This window comes from Phascolarctos cinereus, unplaced genomic scaffold (genome assembly GCF_003287225.1).
Source record: "Phascolarctos cinereus isolate Bilbo 61053 unplaced genomic scaffold, phaCin_HiC Scaffold_3;HRSCAF=262, whole genome shotgun sequence".
Lineage (NCBI taxonomy): Eukaryota > Metazoa > Chordata > Mammalia > Diprotodontia > Phascolarctidae > Phascolarctos > Phascolarctos cinereus.
Genome location: NW_027555736.1, coordinates 145,462,668 through 145,488,966, shown reverse-complemented (window position 1 = coordinate 145,488,966; position 26,299 = coordinate 145,462,668). Strand labels below are relative to the sequence as shown.

The following is a 26,299-nucleotide window of genomic DNA, read 5'->3' as shown; positions in this document are numbered from 1 at the left end:
GAAAGGGGTATGACAATAGTGAGGTGTGATGGAGAGAGTACAGGACTTAGAAGCCAGAGAGACCTGGGTTAGAATCCTGTCTTCAAAACTTATGAGCTGTGTGACCATGGGCAAACTGACAACCCTCTCTGAGTTTCAATTTTCTCCTCTGTAAAATGGGGATAATAGGGCCTGCCTCACAGACTTGTCAAGAGGATCACATGAACTCACGTCTGTCAATGTCTTGCAAGTCCTAGAACTCTATATAGATGTTAGCTGTCATTGTTATGTTGAGTGGAGATCAGAGGCAGTGGCAGGCTGTCCTCCAGTGCATGAGACCCATGAGGGCAAGGCCAAGAGGGCAAACACCAGCCCTACAACCAAGTAATCCTAGGATCTGGGGGTGACGGTCTCTCAGTTATATGAATTTAGCTTTGAAATTGGGTGGAGGGGTTGAAACATGGCCTGGCATACAGATGCAGGGGGGACATTCCAGGTTGGTGAGGACTCAGCTTGGTATAACCCACTGTGCCATGTCTCCCCTTGGAATGCAAGACCAAGCTTTCTGTAAATCCTGGACAATTGAGAGTCACCTGGGTTTCCATACAGCCTCAGATGCTAGCTCTCCTGTCCTTGGACAAGCCATTTAATTTCTCTAGGCTTCCCTTTCCTTATCTATAAAATGAGGGGGGTTGGACTTGGTCTGTAAGATCCCTTCCAGGTCTAAATCTGGGATCCTCTAGCTCCTACCAAGGCTTGGGGAAACCTCAGCTGCTCTGTGTGTTATCCTGTAGATGCCAAGAGGAGTGCCCCATTGGGACCTTTGGATTCCAGTGTTCCCAGCGCTGTGACTGCCACAACGGGGCCCAATGCTCTCCAGCCTCCGGTGCCTGTGTCTGCGACCCAGGCTACAAAGGCCCCCAATGCCAGGAGCGGCTGTGTCCAGAGGGGCTGCATGGCCCACAATGTACCAAGCCTTGTCCCTGCAATGCCACCAACACGCTCAGGTAGGTGTTCCCAAGGGGGTCAAGGCAAGGGGAAAGGATGATGAGAGGCCAAAGAGCTTTGAAGAAAGGGGGTAAGACCCACCCCCAGGAAACCAGGCCCCAGGGTTGATGCTGATCCTTGTCCAGTTGGAAGGGACTAAGGTAGCAGAAATCTGGATCTAGGAAATGACGGGTGTGAACAAACAAAGACAAATTGGAAATATTCCTGGTCTTTTAGGCTTCTAGGTTGGAGCCCCAGCTCTGACTCTTATTAATATCATGACCTTGCGCATTAATATCATGACTCTCTGGGCCTCCATTTTCTCATCTAAATAATGAAAAAGGGGGAAGAGATTATGTTAAAATTCTCTTCCACCTCTAACATTGTGTGACTGAGAGAGTACTGGGAACTCCTCCCCATTCCCACCCCCAGAAGAATGCTGATGACAGTCATGGAATTTCCTTCTCCTAAAGCTCTTTAAAAGTAGGAATGGCACCACCCACACCCATGTAACCAGGCTGAGGTATGAGCAGTCCTGTCTAGAGGCAATAGAATGCATCATGAGCACAGCAGAAAATTCACTGACGCCTCCTATTGGTTCTAATTCTTCTTTACAACATGACTAATGTGAAAATATATTTAATAGGAATGTATATGTAGAGCCTATATCAGATTGCATGCTGTCTTGGGGAGGGAGGTGGGAAGAAAGGGGGAGAAAATTTAAAACTCACAAGCTTATGGAGGTGAATGTTGAAAACTAAAAATTAATTAGTTAATTAATTAGAAAAAGAAAGAAAGAAAATTCACCGACTCTGAAGTCAGAGGCCCTGAGTTCTGATTCTAACTGCCTGTGTGATCTTGGACAAGTCACTTAACTTCCCATGGCCCCAGCTCCCAAAAGGGCTGGACTAGAGGGCCTGTGAAGGCCCTTCCAGCTTTAGAGCTGTAATGGTCTATGGTACCTGCTGAGGGTATTCAAGAAAATGCTATCAGATGAGTCTGTGGCCCTGTGAAACAGGACAGGCGGGGGCTGATGGACTGCAAAATTTGAATGATCCTTTGAACGATCCAATAAGGTGGGTAGAGCTGGGTAGTGCAGTGGATAGTGAGTTAGCCCTAGAGTCCAAAGGACCCAAGTTCAAATGCAGCCTCAGACACTTACTAGCTTTGTGACTCTGAGCAAGTCACTTAACCTTGTTTGCCTCAGTTTCCTCATCTGTAAAATGAGCTGGAGAAGGAAAATGGCAAACCAGCCCAGTATCTCTGCCAAGAAAATCACAAATGGGGTCATATATGACTAATCAGCTAAACAACAATAATAATCTGTCCTGCTTTCATTTGTTGAGGTTTTGTGGCTGATCTGCCCCCATGAGTCCTGAAAATAGAGGTCCTTTATCTTTAACTATTATAAAATGGCAAAATTGTACTGATCATCTGATTATCTCATCTCTGTTTAAACACTTCCAGTGATGGGAATCTCACTACCTCACAACATAGTCCATTGACTCCTTTGCTGAATGTTAAAATGGCCTGATTTGTACTGAGTCTAAATCTAGCTCCTTGAAACTTTCCTCCACTGATCTTAGTTCTGCCCCCTGGCAAGGACCATGTCTTAATGCCCATAGTGTCATCCCCTGTGACTGGCACAACACATTATGTATAGCAGGCACTCAATAAATAGTCAAATGAAGGAATGCATGAATGAACCCCGAAGAATCTACCCCCTCTTCTATATGACAACGCCTTCTTTTATGAAGGGCAGTTCTCGTGTCTCTTCTAAGCCTGCTCCTTTTTAAGGCTCAGATGTCCCTGTTTTCTTCAGCTGTTCCTCAGAATTGCCTCTCAGATCCCTCACTTGTCTCTAGACGTGCTTCAGTCTGTCAGGTTCCCTCTTAAAATGTGCTCGTAACTGGACACAATCATCCAGATGTGGCCTGCTCAATAGCTTCCCGTGATCTGTACTCAGTATTTGAGTCAGAGCCACCTCAGGTCATGCTTCTTGGGGTGGCCACATCAAGCTTTGGCCCTACTGAGTCCACAAATGGCTTAGAAAGCTTCCCCTTTGGGGGCTGCTAATGCAGCCAGGGTCTCTGGCATTACTGACGCAGAAGACGAGTCAGAGAATATTCCCATATGCATATACTCATACTTCTAACCTGAGCAGAGCCTTTAACCCTAAGTAGGCCAGAGCGTGTGTAAATAGGAGGGTTGGAGGGGGGCAGAACAAAAATATGAGTGACAGAGGAGGGATCATCTGAGACAGAGGGACAGGATTACTCCCTATAATTAACCAATCAGTAAGCATGAGAGGACAGCTAGGTGGCCCAGTGGATACAGTGCTGGTCCTGGAGTCAGGAAGACCTGAGTTTGAATCTGGCCTCAGACACTTACTAACTGTGTGACCCTGGGCAAGTCACTTAACCCTGTTTGCCTCAGTTTCCTCATCTGTAAAATGAGCTGGAGAAGGAAATGGCAAATCCCGCCAGTATCTTTGCCAAGAAGACCCCAAATGGGGTCGTGAAGAGTCAGATACAACTGAAATGACTGGACAACAAGCATAAAAAAGCTTCATTCCATAAGGGAACTCAACATGTATACATATAAATATATACGGAAAATATAGACAAAATTAAATAGAAGGTAATGGAGGAAGCACTAATGTCTAGAGGGATCAGGAAAGCCTTCATGTAATAGGGGGTGCTATGTAATTCACTCTTCAGTGTCCATGATGTCCGGTCCACTCCTCTCAGAGGGGTTTTCTGTAGGGGGGATGAAGAGACAAAGCAACAGGGGGTTCCCATTGTCTCACTTCTAAGAGCTTTGAAGGTGGATGACTCCTTCCCTCAGACTCAGGGGTTACTGAGGCTGCCTCCCAGTCATCTTTCCCTCCTCCTCCCTCCCTGCTTCTCTCATTTATTTATTCCACCACAAAAAGGGATCAAGCCCCTACAATGTGCAGAACTGCCCCCCCCCGTCCCATACATTGATAAACATAATTCTCAGTCAGTGTCTTCTCAAGGCTGTGGCAAAAAGAAGGAACAGCAGCAAAAGCAAGAAGGACTCTGGGCCCACCTCTTTCCTTCCTCATCCCAATTTGTCACCACCACCACTGCCATCCTCCCCTCCCCTCTCCCGGACCTCCCAGTCTTCATTTGGTGCATCCGGCTGTCTTGAGACAGGTGGAAGAGGAATGGCAGGCAGTAACTGCTCGGGAGCTGTCCACGCTCCAGGTGTTTGGTCTTTGCTGATGTTTTGTGAAGACGGTGAAGATGCTGGATGCCCTCCTTGGCCCCCCAAGCAGCTCTCCCCTCCTTCCCCTACCTCGTATTGACTTCCTTTGATTTTTATTACTTGATTGCCCTCAAATCAACATAAAGCCATTGGTCACCTTCAAGAGGCTTTGCAAGTAATGGCTACTCAGTCGATATTTGTTGATTTGATTTGATTTTTACTAATGCTCCCAATCCCTCTGAGAGGCCAAGGAGTCTCTGATTGCAGGAACTGGGTAGGATTGAGGGAAATTGAGGCAAAGGCCGCAGAGTGGTTTGATGAACTCCAGAATGCCTGACCTCCACGGCTTCTGCTGAGTCAGCCTGAGTGTTCCTTCAGTCATTCAGCAAACATGTACTGAGCACTTATTCAATACAATGGCATTGTGCTAAGTATAGTGGGAGACAAGGAAATAACCAAGAAGACAGAATCCTTGCTTTCAAGGACCTTAGATTCTACAAGGGGAAAATCACTGCAAAGTGGCATGTGTTAAGTGACTAAGGCAGGGAGTCCTCAGATCCCCAAGGGATCCGTGGATAGACTTCAGGGTGTCCATGAACTTGGATGGGAAAAATTTTATGTCTTTACTTCAATGTAATTGGTTTTGTTCATCATCCTGTGTTTTTTATTTTATGTGTTTAAACATTATTCTGAGCTATCTAATTAAGTGCTTCACTTGTTCTACTTTGTATGATTACTTGGAAACACTCAGAGGACACCCTGTATATCCCTAAATTTTTTGTGCATTCTTTTAAAATATTTTTATAATGAACACAAAATATTCTTAGCTAATTTTAACCAAGTAAATAAACAATATAAAGAATAAAATCTCAAACAAAACTTTAAACTCCAAATTAAAAAACCCAAGCATTATTCTGAGAAAGGATCCCCAGCCTTCTCCAGATTGCCAGAAGGATCCATGACACACATGAAGTTTAAGAACCCTTTTCTAGTGAGTGGTCCAGGCAATAAGTGCTGCAGGTCAGAGGAAGAGGAGATCAGTGTAGATTGGAGTGATGAGGGAAGACTTCATGAAAGAGAAAGCTTTGGATCTAAACCTTGAAGAGGAGAGGCGGGATTCCAAAAAGCAGAGAGAACAGGGGAATGTTATCCCAGGCTCTGTGCTTCATAGTGTGATTGGCTGGGCATATGAGGGGTGTCTGAGTATCTTCCTAGAGAAAAGGACACTATCAGCCCCCCCCATCCTTAAAGAGTGTAGTGGGGGCAGAGTTGATGGCTCATTCAGGGATAAAAAGAAAAATTGCTCCCATTGACATAGAACATGCTCTCTCTACTGTAAATATTCCAATCAAGCCCCCAAATTAAATAGCTATTGTTATCCCATTGATTCTTGCACAACCTTGCCCTGCATAATTTATCATTTCTGTAAAGGACTTTCCTCTATGCATTATTTAGCTGGATGGACTCCTTCCTACCTCACCCACCACACCCCCTTGCTAATCTCAGCTCATCTAATATTGATGATTATTTATTTGGCTTAATGTCTGTAACACACGCTGAGTTTCAGGACCAAGTGGCATGTTAGCAATTTTTTCTGAAAGGGCAGGAAGCCCCTGGAGATTCGGAGGGACCACCTAGCCTAGGTGTCTGCCAGTATCTACACTAACAACTCCTCCGAACCTGTACTTCACAAGAGACCATTCCCTATTCTGAGTTTATCCCGCCCACTCTCTGCCTCCTGGCAGGTGTGCCCCCTAATAGGACATGGTCTTTCCTATTTTCAAAGATTTTTCTCCCTCCCTTGGGTGCCCATTTCCAAGTTTTGATCTCCCCCAACAGTCAGAAAGTTGTCCATAACATGCTGAAATTGTTTTACTGTTCCCATTTCCCCTTTTGCTGTATCCTCTCTGGAGCCAAAGAGCGACTCAGAACCTCTCAGTGTGAGGTTAGGCTTTTGTGGGCCGGGTCAACCCTTCTCTCCACTTCGGGGGCTTGTCCCTCTGCAGAGCTTTCTCCTTCAATTTGGAGGTAGGGGTAAGGAAAGAGATGTCTACAGCTGTCAGTCTGAACATACTGGGGAACCTCTGAAGGTCCTCATTAACCCAGGGATTGTTCCTTCTCTGGCCAGCACACCTAAGTAGCAAGGCTATGACTAAATGGTATCTTTTCTCTATAGTTATGAAAAACACCCTCTCCAAATCTTTCCCTTCTCTGTGCTTCATTGTTTTTACCTTTGCAGTGAATTGGTCATATCATTCCTCTTAGGCACAATGAGAAGAAAGGGCTACTGAGAAATGGAGTGGGGAGGGGGTTGCTGCTTAACTCAAGAGATGAAGGCAGCTTTGCAGATGCAGAGAACTTGAATCTCCCTTCTGCACCATCAGGGGTGTTGGGTTCCTAGAGGGGAATTCATTTGTTCTGGGAGGTACTTGACAAGTAATACTTGTCATTTAAGTATTAGCTAAAAAAAAACAACTTAGGATATTTATTGAGGTGAGATCTAATATAGAAGAGGGGGTCGACTCATGCTGCTTGGCTACAGATAGCAAAAACAAGCGCACAGTATACAGAGGCAGATTTGGGCTTAATACAAAGAAAGATTTCCAAACAACTGGAGCCATCCAAAAGGGGAATGGACTGCCTCTAGAGAGAGTGGGTTCTCCTTTTTGCGAAGACTTTGAATGGAGATTGGCCACATATCAAGTGTTTTCTGTTCTGGTGGATTTGGGATTGAACAATCACTGAGATTCCTTTCAACCCTGAGATTCTGTTATTGCCCAGAAAAAGGACAGAAACATCCCAAATCCAGTAGCTCTGGCCTCCCCACACAGAATTCTGGCACCAACTCAGTCCTCTGGGACACCTTGGCTTGTGATCACCCATCTTAGGAATAGAGAGATCACCAACAAAATTCCAAGTGATTACATGCCCTTTATAAACTTACTATGCTTCATGAAAAGGAGCCATCCCTTAATACAGGAAAACAACCTTGAAAGAGAGAGAGAGCCCTGCCTTCTGAATGTGCCCCCTACAATTGAATTGTCATGGAAGGATTCCAGCAGCCCAGATCATATATTACCTTTGAAAGATTGGATTAAGCCAACAGATGCAGCATTGATAAAAATCTCATAGCATGTGCAATCGAGGAGAGACTGCACAAAACTCTACTGTTAAAATATTCCTGTAATGTTTAGCTTTCACTTCCTATTAGTCTGTGATTAATCGATGTCTGGAGAAAATGGAAAAACAGGCAAAAGAGGAACCCAACTTAATATCAATGACTGTAAGCTTTGCCTGAGATTCCCAGGAAGAGACCTGAGCCTGCCACCCAAGGGAATCTCTCTTGTGCTGTCTGCTGGCCCGGGAACTGGGATTTATCTCTACTCAGTATCTCTAGTCACCTTTTGATGAGGACATCCAGCTTCAATTGGCCATGATAAGACTTTAAGGGACTTTCCTGGAACAGGTTGGAAGATCCTAGAGCTAAGTGCTCAGACATACCTTGATCCCTCCTCACCATCCCTATTCCTCCCCATACACTCTCTGTCTCTCTGTCTCTGTCTCTCTCACACCTCCCCCCATTCCAAAGCCAGTCTCTAAGCAGGAACATACATAACCAGCTTCACACTGATATAAATCTCTCCTGTTCTTTTCAAGAGACCATCACCATTTTTAGCAAGTTCTACTACCTTACTTATTATCTAGATCCTTCATCATTCCCTGTAAGCTCATTTCCTCTTTTGTCTTACCTTAGAAGAAATGGAAAACAGTAAGATCAATGGTGTAAGACTCAAATAGAAACCAGAGCCACTAAACTGTACATAAGGATCCCTGTAGGCCACACACTGCCTTAGAAAACCTTAAATTAATATCGTCTATGTTGCATTGTATTTTTATATTTTTTGTTAAATATTTCCCAATGATATTTTGATCTGCTCCAGGGCACTCAGGAGCGCTGCAGCTGCCATGCTCCCAACAGGCCCTGTGTTTGATACCTCTTCAGTAGATCAGAATAGGCTAACACTTGTTCTTCCCACCAGAGAATATTTCTAGGTCCATGATTCTATCTTTGAGGACCATCCAGGAGGTAAAGACTCTGTCTAAGGCCCTAAAATTCATTTCTCTTCCCAATACTCTTTCCCACCAATTGCAAGTCAAGGGATCTCACTTAGAGGTGGGTAGCCCTATAGCCCCACATCTTGAAGGAAAGCAACGGAAGCCCCTGTTTTTGGTTTCCCTGATCAGTTGGAAGCACTGTGCTCTAGTGGAAAGAACACGGGCCTGGAAGCCAAAAGAACCAGGTTTGAATTTTGGTTCTAGGAGATGTCAGGCAGGATGTGCCTTCAGGAAATATTAACTGAGTCTCTACTCTGCACAAGGTGCAGTGCGAGACATTGGGAGACCAGAGTCTCTGCCCTCAGTCTAAATGAGGTTATAAGACATACACGCAAATAAAAAGATGGAACCTAAGTGCCATAGGAGAGATATAAATGGGCATTGTATTTGTTTTGCTTGACTATTGTTTATGTGATAGAAGAATTCTGTCTTTTTCTTTTCTCTTTTATTCCCCACAGTAGATAGAGGAGGTGGGAGGGTGAAAAATTGTAAAGAAATTTTAAAGTTTTTTTTAAGGTTACGGTAGTCCTGAGGAGGGTGAGATAAATTCTATTTGAAGTGGAGAACGGTAAGGAGGAATCAAGGAAGGCTCAATAAAGGAGGTGGAATTTGAGTTGGACCTCAAGGTAAGGGTAGAATTTTGAAAGCTGGAGATCTAAGAGGACAGCATTCCAGGAAGAAGGAAAAGCATGGGCAAAGGCCCAGAGGTAGGAAAGAATCAGAGGTATTCAAGAAATGGCAAATAGTACAGCAAAACTAGAAAACAAAATCTATGTCAAGGTGCTGCTAGGAGCTAAGACTGGAATGGTACATTCTGCCTGACTCTGGGCAAAGTACAGCCTTGGCAGGAATTTGTCATGAGATAACTGGCCATCAGATTATGGTCCTTCCTTCCTCTCACTTTGTGAGTGGGCCTGGGTCATGGTCATCCCTTCCTTATCCCTGACAGCATCTCTTTCTCTCTTTCTCTCCTGCTTAGCTGCCATCCTGTGTCAGGAGCTTGCACATGCCATGCAGGTTGGGCCAGCCCACACTGTAATGAGTCCTGTCCCGCTGGCTCCTATGGAGAAGGCTGTCGGCTGGTGTGTGCCTGTCAGAATGGGGCTGACTGTCACAGCATCACAGGGAGCTGCACCTGTGCCCCAGGCTTCATGGTAAGAGAAGAACATGACCTCTGAGTCCCCATTCTGAGCATTAGAATCTAAGAAAGAGAAAGGCCCCTCAATTCTCTGCTCCTAAACAGTCCAATAAGTGTAGAATTGGGTGATGCACAATCTCGGGGCTCAGGGTGACTGGTTGTAAAGAATACAGGCATTTGGAACAAACCTCCAGAGGGGACATCCAAGAAGTCATCCATGGCCTTGGAGCCCCTGCCAGAGACAATATTTCTGACAGTTGACATAGGGGTGACCAAGCAATATTGTTGTGATGTTTTCTGTGAGCACTAACTCTTTGGGTTATCATATTTAGGAACCAAGGGGCTTGAAGTGGCTGGGAGAGAAGGGGTGACCAGTGGCATTAGAGGGCTCATGTGGCCAGGGGGCTCACTCACCCTGCCTTCTTGGCCAAATTTTCTTGGGTAAGTGACATGATCTTTGCCACCTCAATGATCTCCAGCCCCATTTAGAGAAGAGTGTCGACAGAGGGAGGCCAGCCTAGGGGCAGGATTCTTAGCATTCAGGCCATCCCAAATGGTGTGGACCTAAAGGAAATGCCACTGTGTGGCCCCCTCTCCCCCTACTAAGAACATTTTCATCCAGGTGATATTGAGTGTGGATGAACAAGAAGATCACCCTCGAAAGGGATGTATAGTATACTGGGGAGCATTGAATTTGAGCCAGGAGGCTGGGCAGTTCTGTCACTACCTAGCTGTGTGACCTTGGGCCAGTGACTCTGCCCTCTGGTACCCAGTTTCCTAATCTGTAAAATGAGGAATGTTGGATTACAGGATGTCTTAGGCCCATTTCTTCTGTAGCCTAGTGCATCTTAAGAAAAAGAAGCCACTTGTTTATGGGACAGAAACTAAAATAGGGAGATTCAAAGTGTTTTGCCTTGGTAACAGTGAGGGAGGTTTACAAAATGATTTATATACATATATACACACACATATATATGTATATGTGTGTGTGTGTGTGTGTGTGTGTGTGTGTGTATACACATATGTATATCTATAAAATGTCTTGAGGCATTTTTAGCACCAGCCGATGGAGTCACTTCACTGAGGTACTGGTCATCTGCCAGAGGAGCCATAGGGGGAGGGGAAGGGAGGATGTGAGGAGGTAAATAAGCAAAGTGCAGGGCCTATAATCAATCTATCCTTTAATGACAAAGCTGCCTGTGATTCCCAGTTGCCTGAGCATAGGAATGCTCCAGGGTCAGGAGAGAGACTCTAAAGAAATAGGCCTCATCAGGGTCTGAATTGAAGAAAGCTATGAGCTGAGTGATTTATTTTCTGTTCATTGACTGAATGCTCCCTCCTTTCACCTCAAACTTCAGGGAACTTCACTGTTCCATCCGAGTCATCTCGCTGTCGAGATTGCCAGAGGATCCAGGCTGAGACAGATTGCAGGCTCAGCTACCCTGATGAAACCTGGCCGGCTTCTATCCATCTCCTTCCTCTCAGCCCCATTCAGCCTCATTATACCCAAATGGTCTCATCTGGGGTCCTCAGCTGGTGGTGTCTAACCTAACAGATCGTGGTGATTATAAGACAATGGATTGTCCTCACCGGTGTCTCTCAGCCTGTTGTCAGCTAGGCTCAGAAACAAGGAAGGCTGCCAGTGAACTAGTCAGGGAGTTTCCAGTCCACTCTGACATTTGGTCAGTTCTGGCCAGGGAGGAGACCATGCAATCAGTGGAGTGGCCTCAGGTGAGACCTTCACAGCTCATGGAGAACAGCCTATAATCTATGGTGGTTGACAGGATGGTCTAGTGGAAGGATCATTGGACTGGAAATCAGGACACCCGAGTTCTCATCTCAGCTCTGCCACTAATTGGCTCTGTGACCTTGAGACAAGTCCTCTGGGCTTTTTTTTTTCAGATGAAATAGGATAATAATGTTTGTCCTATCCCCTTCATAGGATTCTGACTGTCAATCGATAGTCAGATTTGTTTTCAGTTTCATTGTTGCCTTTTGCTTTTGTAGCTGTCATTTCCCCTTAAATTCCATATACTCTGAGCCCAAGTTTGTAACAAAGAAAGACATTTTATCAAAACCAACTGATACAGTAACTGTCTGGTAGCCGTATGGCACATTCTATATCCATAGCCCCACACCTCTTTACTGAGAAGGGGGAGGTGTGTCTCATTTTCAGTTGAATTAGTAATTACATTTTGTGTGTGACTGAGAACTTTGAAAAGTCAGAGTACTGAGTGTGCACCGTGATTATGGGTGATTAGCCCATAAAAAGGGAGTAGGCACTAAGAGAGAGCTCTGAAATGGTGCTAAATTGGCATATCCATACACAAACACACAAAGGGAAAAGAGCAGGGTAGGACACTAACGTCAGACTCATATTCCTTATGCAGAAATCTGTTCTTGTCCTGCCTCTGCTTCAAAGGCTTCCTAATGAGAAAAGCTCACACTTGGTCTGACATTTCCTTCAGGAACTCCATGTTCCAGTCAAACTGGACTGTTTGCTGTCCCCTGTACAAATGCTGACTGTCAAAATTCTGTGCCTCCTCTCTCCCTCCTATCTGTCCTTAACTCAAATACTACCTTCTCCAGGGAGCCTTCCCTGATCCTTTTGATCAGTAATGACCTCCCCTCTTCCCCAGATCTCACACAACCTCTGGTAGCTCTTTTATGCACTTTTAGAAAACTGTAATGCTAATTTTATGTGCCATATCCCCACCTTACTAGACTGGAAGCTCCTTGACGACAAACTTCCTATCTCCCCCTGCCCTTAGCTTGGTGTTCTGAATGCTGAAATTTAATTTAAATATACTTTAAAAGTATATTTGGGACACTTGAAACTTATAAGCTGTGTGACCCTGGGCAAGTCACTTAAACCCTGACTGCCTTACCAAAAAAAAAAAGTATATTTGGAATAACTGCCATATAAGAGAGGCTGGGAGATACAATGCATAGAAGCCCTGGACTCTGGAGAGGGGAGAGCCGAGTTCCAGACACAATTCTACCACTGATTTGTTGTTTGACCTTGAGTAAGTCTCTGTCCCTCTTTCAGCCTCAGTTTGCTCATTTGAAACATGAGCAGAGGATGATAACTGATTGGCTGGATTCTCAGGAGCATTATAAGGATCAGATAAGCTGATAGAAATATAAGCTAATATACTATCTTGTTGACAGCTGGGTGGTAAAGTGGACAAAACACAGGGCTTGGAGTCAAGAAGACATGAATTCAGATGTTGCCTCAATCACTTACTTAACTGTGTGACCCTGTGCAAGTCACTTAATTTTTCTCAGCCTCAGTTTCCTCATTTCTAAAATGAGAGGGTTAGACTCAATGCCCTCCGAAGTACCTAGAAGCAGCTAAGTAGTGCAGTGGATATAGTGTTGGACCTGGAGTCAGGAAGACTTGAGTTCAAATAAAGCCTGAAACAATTACTGTGATCCTGGGCAAGTCACTTAACCTAAATTAAATGCCTTGGTTTCCTCAACTTTAAAATAGGGATAATAATAATAATACTTAGCTCTCAGGGTTTCTGTGAAGATCAAATGAGATAACATTTGTAAAGTACTTAGCACAGTGCCTGGCATATAGGAAATGCTTAATAAATAATTCTTTCCTTCCTTCTTCCCTCCCTCTCTCTCTTCCTCTCTCATTTCCTTCCTTCCTTCCTTTTTTCTCTTCCATTTCTTCTTCCCTTTTTCTCTCCCTCCCTCCCTTCCTCCCTCCATCCCTTTCTCTTTCCTTTCCTTTCTCCTTCCCTCCCTTTCTCCCTCCCTTCCATCCTTCCTCCTCTCTTCTTCTTTCCCTTTCTTCCATTTTTCTTCCCTTCCCCTCTCCCTCCCTCCCTTCCTTCCTTCCATCTTCCCTTGCAGCAATAAATCTTTGCTTCTGTAATCAATTGACAAGTAAGCCCAGGGCACTGAAAAAAGCAGCTGCCTTGATTCCCAATGCTCAGGGGTCAGGGCAGAGCCAGAGTGAACAGTCATGTATTGACTCTGCAGTTTCTGTTTCCTAGGAGAAAATACAAGATGGGAGACCAGGGAAAAGAGGAAGCTTGTGTGTCTGTTTTATTGGGACAGAGAATGTGTAAAGTGCAATGGGCCAACCTGGGTCAGGGGACCTGGATTCAAGTTCTGGCTGTGCTCCAAACTCATTGTGTGCCGGTGGGAAAATCACTTAACTTCTCCAAGCCTCAGTTTTCTCATCTCTAAAATGGAGGATGTAGTTCTTCCTCATCTGCTACAGAAGGCTGTGAGAGATCCCATGAGATGGGAAGCATGAAAAATAATAATAATAATGACAAATAATAACTGACATTGATATATAGCACTTACTACGTGCTTTATAGTTATTATCTTACTCGATCTTCTCAACAACCCTGGGAAGTAGGTGCTATTATTCCCATTCTACAAATGAAGAAATCAGAGGAAATGGAGGTTGTGACTTGCCCAGACTCACACAGCTAGGAAGTATCTGAGGCTGGATTTGAAGTCTGGTCTTCTGACTCCAGGCCCAGAGCTCTGTGCACTATGGATTCACCTAGCTACCTCAATGAATGTGTTTCAAGAAGTTAAACGCTCTACAGATATGAAAGATTGTTGTTATTCAAGAGTGACAGGTAAAGATAGGAATTTACAGCTGCTAGAGAAGGAGGCTCTGTGTACTTAACATTGTGTATATCACCTATCACAACATTACAATCACTGAAGTATTTAATGAAGATCAAACAATTTTGCCTGGTGTTCAGGGCCCTCTACAATATGATAGCATTCTACCATCCCAGCCTTATTTCTTATTGTCAGAAGAACTCAAAATTCAGAATGAGCTGAGTCTGGAGGTGAATAACAAGGATACCAGAAAGGGCTTTTAAAAATCATGTTGGGAAAAAAAGAGAATCAAAGAAAAGTTAGATCACTGCTGACAGTATTGTTCAGAGTTGTTTCACTTCTATCTGACTCTCTGTGACTCCTTTTGGGGTTGGCAGAGATACTGGAGTGGTTTGCCATTTCATTCTCCAGCTCATTTGATAAATGAGGAAACTGAGGCAAACAGAGTTAAGTGACTTGCCCAGGGTCACACAGCCAGTAAGTGTCTGGGGCCATATTTGAACTAGTGAAAGTGAGTCTTCTGATTCCAAGCCCAGTGCTCTATCCACTGTGCCACTTAGCTGACAGTATACAGGCAAATGATAAGGAATGATAGAAAAACAAAACTACTCAAATCTTATTTCATCGCTGTCTACCTTGCAAACAAGAGTAATCTTGTGACTGAAAAGGACAGCAAAAATTGCAAGGGCAGCTAGGTGACACAGTGGATATTGCGTTAGTCCTGGAGTTATGAAGACCTGAGTTCAAATTAGCCTCAGACACTTACTAGCTGTGTGGCCCTGGGCAAATCACTTAACCCTGTTTGCCTTAGTCTCCTTATCTGCCAAATGAGCTGGAGAAGGAAATAGCAAACCACTCCAGTATCTTTGCCAAGAAAACCCCAAATGTGGTCATGAAGTGACCGGTCAGACACAACTGAAAAACGACTGAACGATAACAACCACCACTAAGCTGCCCTTGACAAACTCAAGGCACCTGACCCAAGTGAACTGAGTCCTCCTGTACTGAAAGGGTTCAGCTGCTGTCAGTGATCTTTGAAAGATAGTGACGAATGGGAAAGTTACGTCAGGAACAAAGAAGGGCAAATGCCCCAGTTTTCAAAAAGTAGATGAGAAGAATCTTCAAACTAGATGGGTCAGTGAGCTTGGCTTAGATTCCTGACAACAGTCTTAGAAGTTTTTATTCACACGTTGTCAATATCTAGAAAAGGAAGCCATGATGATTACTGAGAGGCAGCGTGACTTTTTCAAGAATAGGCCACGTTGGATTTTCCTCATGTCCTTTTTTGGTAGAGTTACCAGACTAATAAATCAGAGAAATGCTGTACTCTTAGTTTATGTAAATTAAAGCAAAGCATTTCTACAGAATGCCCCACTGTCCTTGTGGAAAAGAGGGTCTAAAGCAATGGTTTCAAACTCAAGTAGACGTGGGGCTAATTCATACTATATAATATATACTACGGTCATACTAATTCATGCACAAGGATCTCTGTAGGCTTAGTATTGACTGTAGTATTGATTTAATTTTTGAAAGTAACACTATGTATGTTTTATTATCTATTTTTTATTTTGTTAAATATTTCCCAGTTAACATTTTAATCTGGTTCAGAATTCACTAAAGAGTATTGTGGGCCACATGTGGCCCATGAGCCACTTATTTGACACCTCTGCTCTACAAGATATGACAGGTGGATTCGAAGTTTGTTGAATGACTGGACCCAAAGAGTAATCACTAATGGCTCATTGTCCACTTGGAAGGAAATATCTAGTTCAGTGCCTCAAGGACCTGCCTTTGACCATTAGCTGGTCAATATTTTTATCAATGACCTAGATAACTGTATAAATGGCATGCTGATTAAATTTACCAGTGACACAAAGCTAAGCACCATATCTAACATGTTGGATGATAAAGTCAGGATCCAAAAATATCTTGACATATGAGATTATTGGGGTTTTTTGTTGTTGTTGCTACTGAGTCATTTTTAGGCATGTCTGACTCTTTATGACCCCATTTGGGATTTCCTTGGCAAAGATACTAGAGTGGTTTGCCATTTCCTGCTCAACTCATTTTACAAATGAGGTAACCGAGGCAAACAGGGTTCAGTGACTTGCCCAGGATCACACAGCTAGTAAGTGTCAGATTTGAACTCAGATCTTCCTGACTCCAGGCTCAGTGCTCTATCCACTGTATCAACTAGCTGCCCTGAGGTTATTGTATTAAATCTAACACAATGAAACTTATTTTAGATAAATGTACCATTCTACACTTTGATTTAAAAAACTTTACAGACCAAGTTGGGAGATGCATAGCTAGAAAATATTCATGTGAAAAAACATCTGAGGGTTTTGATGAATTGAACTCAATACAAGTCAACACTGAAACAAAGCAGCAAAAAAGGCTCATGTGATCTCAGGCTATCTTAAAGGAAAGAGAGGATCTAGAATGTGGGAGGTGATCATTTCTTCATGCCTTATGCTCTAGGTGTGACATTTTAAAAAAAGAACATTGACAAACTGAAGAGCATGAAAAGGGTAGTGGGGAGTCTTGAGACCATGCCCTAGGAAGATCAATTGGGTGCTCAGTACAGAAAGAGAAGATTTAGGGGAGAATATGATAGTTGTCAGAAAGTATTTAAAGGATGCTCTGAGGGCACAAGGAGGGCCTTGTGCTGTTTAGTCTTGTGAACAAAACTGTAAGCAGTGGGTAGAGGTTTCAGAGAGAGATTTTGATTGGATGTACGGAAAAACAATGCTTTCTGGGGAAATAGTGGGTCTTACCTCCTATTTGTTGGGTATGTCACAGAAAACTTCCTTGATCCAGGGTGGTTTTTAATAGGTGAGGTACCTGTCAACTCGTAGATTCCATGGTTCATACTCATACTCACTATACGCACCATGCTCTAGCCAAACTGGACTATATTCCCAGTTCCTGAAGTCTGTACCTTCCTACCCCTGTGCTTTTTGTTCATGCTGTTCCCCATCCCTAGAACATCCCTTTCTTCTTTTCCCATGAAATGCGCAACTATCGTTTAAAAACCCAATTCAAATGTTAGTTCATTTAGGAAACCTTGTGTGATACCCCACTACTAGACTGAAAGCTCTAAGAGGGCAGGGGCTATATCTTATCTAAGCCCCCCAGGTATTTCTAGCAGCTCCCTAGGGCAGTGCTTCTCCCACAATAAGTGCTTATATCCAAATTGATAAACACTTTTGATTGATGGTGACAGAGACAAATGGTGGCAGGGGGAAGAGATCATAGCAGGAAAAGCTACATACACACAGAGTAAAGAACAAGAAGGAAGCTTAGGGTGCCCTGGTGAAACTGGCTTCCTCTTGCAGATTTCCCTTTTCGCACACCCCAGACAGATGGGGCTTCTTTAATTCAGAGCTGAGCCACTGGGCAGGCTGTCAAGATTACTCATCCTCAGGAGTTGCCAACACAGAGCCTCACTTTGGGGTACAGAGAATCCCCTGTCTTTGAGGAGAACAAGGTTCCTGCTTGCCTAGGACACCTGGGGGATGGGAAGGGAGGAACACAATGCTGATTCCTAAAGAGTCCATGGAGCAGAGTAATCTGGATATATGGTGTTGGGGGGAGGTAGGAGAGGGGGAAGAAGAGAGTGGATATTGGAGAAGTTAGGAAACTTTGTTTTCAACTTGCCAACATTGGGGCAAGGAAATGTATACTTTTTAATTAAATATTTTATTAAAAACTTAATGTTGAGCACTGATAAAGCCAATTAAACTTGCTTAGCAATTAGGGAAATGGGTACATTTTGTAAATTAGAAATAGTCACCTTGCATCTCTGGACCTCAGTTTTATCATTTTAAAGATGAGAGGAGTGTGAGTTAAAGTCTGTAAAATCTCTTCCAACTTTTACTTTCTATAATACTGAGTGGTCCAAGGAGTTTATGGCTGTGTAACTTGCAAACCTTTGTGGTTGGGAAGACCTTCCAGTTTTCATTCTTCTGTCATGGTCTTTTTAGATTTAGAGTTGGAGGGAGCTTCTAAAAGCAATCTAATCTGACCTCACCTTCAGTTTACAGTTAAAGAAAACAAGGTCTAGAGAAAGGTTAAGTGTCTTCCCTGGGATCACACACTAATAAATATCTCAGGCATCCATCCAACACCCTATCCACTATACTACACTGCCTCTTTTAGAACCTAGACATACCATAAGTAGATATTGGAAGTCTGGAGATGTGGAAGATGTAGTGGTAATGTGCTTGCATGTCAGGAATTTTCATTGTTTCAGCACTTTGGACAGTTCTTCTGGCCCACATAGGCAATACACACTGCCCTGCTACCTCTACCTTGCTCCCCAGTACTCAAATACAGAGGCAAACTTTTGTCAAGTTGGCCTATTTGAGTAGCTGAAACCTGGAGGAGGTAGGGCAAGTCAGAACGAAGAACCCTGTACTTCCCGTGCTGTGCTATGTAGCATGTGCAGAGGCTCATCAGACGGTGATGCCACAGCTTTGACCATTTTCTGGTTGTTCCTATGAGAACAAGTAACCTACAGAACAAAGGTTTAATTCAGGGAGGCTCCTGCCCTGCCCCACTGGAGCTAAGGGGGAGACTCCCTGGTTTGGGAAGATTGAGTGAAGCTAGGCTAACTAGGCCCCTCTCTAAAAGGTGAAAGAATGGACTTCCCAGAGAGAAGCAACTACCCATGAAGAGAACTTGGTAGGGGCTGACCCAGGAGAAAGGAAACAGGTTATTGCTAGCCATTGGGGATGGAGTGTTTATGAGGAAAGAAGTCCTCTTAAATCCTCAGCTGTCCTCACTGTCAAATGAACAAGTGGCTGCAATGCGATTCAGAAACTCCCAAGTTACTGTTTCCGAGTTCTTGTGGGGCAAACTCAAATGTTATTTGCCAGCTTCTTGTTTTACACTGCGAACCTCCCTGGCCTGGACAGACTCTTTTCTGACCAGCCATTCTGGGTAACTAGAAGTCCCTTCTAAGCTTCCATTTCTGTGATTCTGGGACAAGAAGGGGAGGGTAAGGGCAGGAAGGGACATGGATAGAATTAAGCTTCTTCAGCATGATCAACCTGCAGCAGCAAAGGTGTCCGGATGCATGTTAACTGTAACAGCCACCAGGCAGAATGTGGAGAAAACCAACGTGTCCACTCCCATTCTTCTTCCCATTCTGGCCAACTTTCCAGTTTAATGAAGGCTAGGCTCTGCAGCTGATGAATTCACCCTCTCAATTCCAGAACTAATTATGGCTGCTTCTACGCCTATCCTAGACACCATCCATCTTGGCAAAGACTGTCTTTATTTCGCAGAACCTCTTCCCTCTTCTCATCCTTCCGCATGTACAAGTACCCAATCCTGAGTGCAGGGAGTGGGGTGGGGGTGGCAGGGAGATAAGGGTCAGTAGAGCCATTCCTCAACTTCAAATGCTCTCTGTCAGCTCTGACACATGTAAGGGGGGAGGGGAGAAAGGCAAGGAGAGGGAATGATTTCCCCATCACCACCAACTCGGCTTAGAGGCCATATTTCACCCCTGGATGACAGAGTTTCTATTACCTTAAAGGGCTCATCTATTTATGCTGCAATTTTTTGAAACCCTGTCCGCTGTTATTGAACCCTACATGCTGGCGAACAGAGCCAGTGCTTCATCACCCAAATGAACAAATTCATTTAGACATTTTTCTCCTTTCTTTGATGCCACTGGTAGGCTTGAACTACTAGGTCCAGGGGAACAGGAAAGGATTCAGGGAGAAGTGGATGGGGACTACCACATGAAAATACCAATCTGGGGAGCAATGATTACATTTTTCTACAAGGTCCCCCAAATTCTTTAGAAACACCCCTTTCTTGCTTCTTCTCATTTTGACTGCAGTGTCCAGTCCTTAGCACAGTGTCTAAGACGTAGTAAGTTGGTGCTTAATAAATATTGATTGATTTATTGATATGGATTGATACAGTGACATATTTGCCTCAGTTTGACAACTGAGTTCTAGCCAGAATAGAGGTGATAGTCAATTCTTGATTAGCCATATGAATATGTATGCATGCATGCATGTATGTATGTATGTATGTATGTATGTGTATGCATGTATGCATGTGTGTATGTATATGTGCATGTATGTGTGTGCGTATATGCATGTGTGTATATGTACGTGTGTATGTTTGTATGTATATGTATGTATGTATGTACGTGTGCATGTGTATGTATGTACGTATGTATGTGTGTATGTATGTATGTATGTATGTATGTATGTATGATCTACTTGCCTTCCCAATTTTATTTTTCTTAGTAAAAGCACCATAGAATGTTAGATCTGGAAGAGACCTTAAAGACAAAGTAACCCAGCATACCCCAAACTTTATTCTAGGAAACTCTCAACAGTGGTTCCATGAGGAAAAGCAACAGATCATGGCATTTTTTCTCCTCTAAAATATCAATAGTGGAAAGAGAGCTAGAGTGAAGCATCAGGGGGGAACCTGTGTTCAGGTGCCACCTCTGGCACATGTTGACCATGTCACCTTGGCCAAATCACTTAATCTCTCAGTACTCCTGGCCACTCTCCAAGACCATCTATGACATACCATGTGCCAGTCTGCACTGTAGAGTGAATTTACTTTACCAATGAAGTACATGTCTGACCCTATATACATATATATACATATATATATATGCATACATATACTATAGCTACATATGTATGTGTTATATATAAATTATATATTAAAAATACTTAGAACAGGCAATAATTATTCACCATAAAAATGGACTTAATTTCCCCTACTGTGATTCAAAATTTCCCTGATGCCCCTTAATCTTAGGTATCTCACACCTACAGATCAGCATTTAGAGTCCCCCTAAGTATACTCTAAGACCCCAAATGTTCCACAATCAAGTTAATTTGAGAAACACTGATTTTACAAACTAGGCAACAGACGGGGGAAATGATTTGTCCATGGTCACAAAACTAGACCATGGGAAAGTCTGGCGGAGGAGTCTATTGGTCTTTCCCAAATACCACATTCCCAGTCCAACATCCCTCCCACTCCCCTATTTGATGCTCCTCAGCCAACACCTACTATTGGCTCAAGGGGAAACCACCCTGGGATGTCAAGCAAACAAACAAAAACCTACATTTAGCCAACAAAGTGAAGAACTAAAATTTGGTTTCATTTCACTAGAGGGTGAACCTGGTCTCCCTTACTAGGTCCTTGTGGTTTGTGGGACTTTATTGGAGGAAACTGCTGATTGAACTTTTTTTAAAAAAATGGTCATCTCTTTCCCTGACCTCTACTCTCAGATGTTCTTATTTGTGCCTTTAATTAGCAGGAACTGGAGCTGGTCCTTCCCTGCCACCTTTTCTGTGAATACAGGAATATGAAAGGATTATGAAAGGAAATGGTCTAAGATGAAGGAAGTTTGGTAATGATAGAACTGTGGTTCTGGAGGGCACAAGGGAATGGAAGGACAAAGCCAGATAGGGACTTGGGAAGCGGGGAGCTCCATACTTCTGTATTCACAGAAACCCAGATCCCTTTGGAACATACATCCTCCCTACGTACCCTCTCCAACATCCGATACACTTTCTGTCATCTCCCACCCCACCTCCCTTCCCCCTACCACTTCCAGATCCTCTTGCTGCAGTCATCATACATTTAGAACTTCAAAGGACTTTATGAGCTACTGAGTCTAACCCCTTAATTTTAAAGATGAAGAAACTGGGGCAGAAAGAGGTTCAGTGATCTACCCAGAGTCACAAAACTAGTTAGTATCTGAGTCAGGATTTGAACTCAGATCTTCTTGACTACAAGTCCAATGCCCTATCCTCTATTGCCTTTCTGCCTCTCAACTCAGTATCTTTTCCTCCTTTGAGGTTTATATTGTCGTGGTATATCAAATGAAAATATATGTAAAGTGCTTTGTAAACCCTAAATGTAAGATCCAGATACTGGTGCTAATTATCTACCAGGGTCAAGATCATTCTCTCTCCTTTCTCTTGAAGTCTAGTACCTGGCTCATAGTCTATCCTCTCAACTCCAAACCCTGCCTACAACCCATCTTCCACACGGTTGCCAAACTGATTTTTTTAACTTAAATTTTATTTTATTTTCAAACCTGAATTCTCTCCTTCCCACTGTCCTCCTTCCCCTCCCTCCCCCATAATCAATTGAGAAAGCAAGAAAAACAAATCCCTGTTACAAACTCGTATAGTCAAGCAAATAAAATTCCTTCATTGGCCATGTCCCAAAACAATCTGCACTCTCATTCAGGAATGGTAGGCATGTTTCATCTCTTCTAGAATCATGGGGTCATTTTTTACTTTGTTAAATATTTCCCAATTTCATGTAAAAAAAACCTTTACATTAATTTTTTTAATTTAAGTTTTAAGTTCTCTCCTTCCCTCCCCTCCCACACCCCTTGAGAAGAAAAGCCCTATATTGATTATACATGTGAAGCCATACAAAATATATTACCATATTAGCCATGTTGCTAATAAAACATACACCCCCCCCCAAAAAAAAACCCAAGAAAAATAAAGATTAAAAAGTGTGCTTCAATCTGCACTCAGAATTTATCAGTTCTCCCTCTTTGGAAGTGGATAGCATTTTTCATCATGGTTCCTTTGGAATTGTCTTGGATTATTGTCTTGATCAGAGTAGCTAAATATTTCAGTTGGTCATAATTAATATTGTTTTTACTGTGTACAATATTCTCCTGTTTCTGCTCAGTTCATTTTGCATCAGTTCATATAAGTCACCTCAGGTTTTTTTTTTAAACCATTCTGCTCGTCACTTCTTATAGTATAATAGTACTCCATCACAATCATATACCATAACTTGTTCAACCATTCCGCAGTTGATGGGTATCCCCTCAATTTCCAATTCTTTGCCACCACAAAAGAGCTACTATATAACTATTTTTGTACAGATAGGTCCTTTTTTCCTTTTCTTTTTTTAAATAACATTTTTCCCAATTACCTGTAAAAATAATTTTAACATTCCTTTTTTTAAAGTTTTGAGTTCCAAATTCTATCCTTCCCTCCCTCCTCTTTCCCCTCCAAGACAGTAAGTAATCTGAAATAGGTTATACATGTGCAATCATGAAAATATATTTCCATATTAGTCATTTTGCAGAAGAAAACTCAAACCAAAAAAAATGAAAGAAGGAAAGAAAGTGGAAAATAGTATGCTTCAGTCTGTATTCAGATAGCATCAGTTCTTTCTCTGGAGATGGACAGCATTTTTTTGTCATGAGTTCTCTAGGATTGTCTTGGGTCACTATATTGCTGAAAATAGTTACGTCATTCACAATTGATCATCATACAATATTGCTGTTACTGTGTACAGTGCTCTCCTGGTTCTGCTCACTTCACTCTATATCAGTTCGTGTGAGTCTTTCCAGGTTTTTCTGAAATCATCCTGCTCATCATTTTTTTTTATAGCATGATAATATTTCATTACAATCACATACCGCAACTTATTCAGCCATTCTTCAGTTGATGGATATCCCCTCAATTTCCAATTCTTAACCACCACAAAAAGAGCTGCTATAAATATCTTTGTACAGATAGGCCCTTTCCTCCTTTTTAAAATCTATTTGGGATACAGACCGAGTAGTGGTATTGCTGGATCAAAGGGTGTGTGTGTAGTTTTATAGCCCTTTGGGCATAGTTCCAAATTGCTCTCCAGAATGGTTAGATCAGTTCACAGCTCCACCAACAGTCCTGATTTAGTCCCAAATTAGCATGTTAGCTAATCTGTTAGGTGTAAGGTGGTATCTCAAAGTAATTTGTATTTCTTTAATCAGTAGTGATTTAGAGCATTTTTATGTGATTATTGATAACTTTGATTTCTTCTTCTGAAAACTATTCATATCCTTTGATCATTTATCAATTGGAGAGCAACTCATATTTTTATAAATTTGACTCAGTTCCCTATATATTTGAGAAATGAGGCCTTTATCAGAGAAACTTGCCGTAATCCCCTCCCCCAGTTTTCTGTTTTCCTTCTAATTTTGGTGGCATTAGTTTTGTTTGTGCAAAACCTTCTTAATTTTGTATAATCAAAATTATCCATTTTACTTCTTATGATCCTCTCTATCTTTCACTTGGTCATAAACCCTTCATTAATTCTTACAGCACAATGGCATTCCATCACATTCAATTACCACAACTTTCATTCCCCAGTTGATAGGCACCCCCTCAATTTACAAGTCTTTGCAATCACAAAAAGACCTGAGTTAAATTTTTTTGTACATATGGGTTCTTCTCCTCTTTCTTTTATCTCTTTGGGGTATAGACCTAGGAGTGGCATTGCTGGGTCAAAGGGTATGTACAGTTTAATAACTTTTTGAGCATAGTTCCAAATTGCTTTCTAGAATGGCTGGACCAAATCACAGCTCCATCAACAATGTACTAGAGTACATTGTGCGAAATTGATTTTCCTAAAATACTGATCTGACTATGCCACTTTCCTGCTCAGAAAACTTCACTGACCCTATATTGCTTCTAGGACAAAGTACAAACTCTTCTGTTTGGCATTTTAAGCTCTTCACAGATGTGCATTCAAGTACACACTTGCACCTGAGCACACACATACATATGTACACACAAGCTTGCTTGTACACATATTCTTCTGCTAATGGTGAAATAATGTTCAGTCCTAGTGGCAATAAGACGCTGTAGGTGCTCATGGACTAGGCGAAGTACATGGTGAGACCTGAACTTTAAGAAAATCACTTTGACGGCAGTACAGAGGATGGATTGAAGTGAAGAGGGGCTTGGGGTTAGGAGTCCAGTTGGGAGGCTACTCTAAAAGTCCAAATGAAAAGATGAAGGAAGATGCTAGCTGTGTTAATAGAGACATGGGAACAAATGTGGGGGAAGAAACTAATTGTATATGTTGAGCAATAGTGAAGGGCCAAGCTGACACCAAGGTTGCAAGCATGGATCAAATGCAACCTTGTACAAAACAGGGAAGTTTGGAGGATGGGTGATTTTGGGGCATAAAGGTAGTATAATAAAATCTTCATGTTATACTGCAAAGGACCCATCCATGCCTACACATCCTTTGTGACTCACCCAAAATGAAAAGTGGGGAGGTGGGGCTCTTACTCTCTGGTTGTTGCTGTAAGCCAGAGCCCAAGGGTGCCTGCCTCAACCCTCCAGTGATGTGAGAGAAAGGAGTGGGTATCTTAGAAGGATAATGGGGATTTTTCCAATAACACCTACTCAGTTGCTGTATTTGGTGCCCAGATAGCACTTGGGTTCTAACATCCCCAAGGGTCAGCCTCCAGATTCAAGAAGGAAAACATCAAGAGTTTGAATAATAGAGGGAGGGCAACAGAATAGGGGAACTCTTGGGGATAAGGATGGGTGGGGTTATGTTAGAGACAAACCTGAGGATTGGCTAGCACAGGGAGGATGGAATTCAATCTATCTTCCCACCCTCTGATAAATTGAACACACAGGCCTTAGGGGTCAGGCCGCGGCCTCCTTGGAGACAGATCACAGCCTCCCAAGGGTTCTAGCCCCACTTTGGAGATCACTGCTTTAGACCACCATCAAAAGGTTGCAGAGCAAATTTCAATATGCACCGATAGAAGGAGTTCCTTATACCACTGAAACAATGTCTGGTTAAGAAAAAAAATTAAGGAATTGAGGAGATGGATGCTCACAGCTTTGGTTTTTGGGGGTGGGGCGGGGGTGGAAGTTGTAGACCTTTTGCAGAAGGAAGCTCCTGAGCTGAGCCTTAAGGAAAGCAAAGTAGAGAATCCAAGAGATAGAGGTAAGGAGGAAGTGCATTCTGGGCATGGGGGTACAGCGTGTGCAAAGGTATAGAGAAGGTAGATGGAATGGCATATAGAGGGGCAGCCAGTAAGCCAGCTTGACTGAAACCTAGAGGGAATGTAGAAGAATAGGTTACAATAAGCCTGGAAGGACAGACTGGAGCTGAATTGTAAACAATAATAATAGCTGACATTTGTGGTTCACAAAGCACTTTACATGGTTATCTCATTTGATGAGAGAGAGAGAAAGAAAGAGGGTACGGGTATTTTGATCCCCATTTTATAACCATCGGGCACCAGAGGAAAACTCTGTCTCTCCCCAAGGAATTCAGTTTTTCTTCCTAGGCACCAAGCCACCTCCCTACCCTCTCCTTCCCCTTCCCCCACCCAAGGCCTCCTTCCTCTCATGTTATCTTTAGCACCAATAAGCCCATCTGCAGGGAGTAATTAGTAACACCCGCAGGGGAAAGGATTCCTGCCAG

The 26,299-nt window shown here is 43.0% G+C and overlaps 1 protein-coding gene across 2 annotated transcripts in view; it reads left to right on the top strand.

Annotated features, from left to right (window-relative positions):
* Nucleotides 1-26,299, top strand: part of MEGF11 (multiple EGF like domains 11) — a 298,924-nt gene that overhangs the window by 223,916 nt on the left and 48,709 nt on the right. For both annotated transcript variants that reach the window (XM_020983023.2, XM_020983009.2), the window contains exons 8-9: nt 774-986; nt 9,293-9,467. In XM_020983023.2, coding sequence (XP_020838682.1) covers nt 774-986; nt 9,293-9,467 — 388 coding nt within the window. The remainder of the gene's footprint in view (nt 1-773; nt 987-9,292; nt 9,468-26,299) is intronic.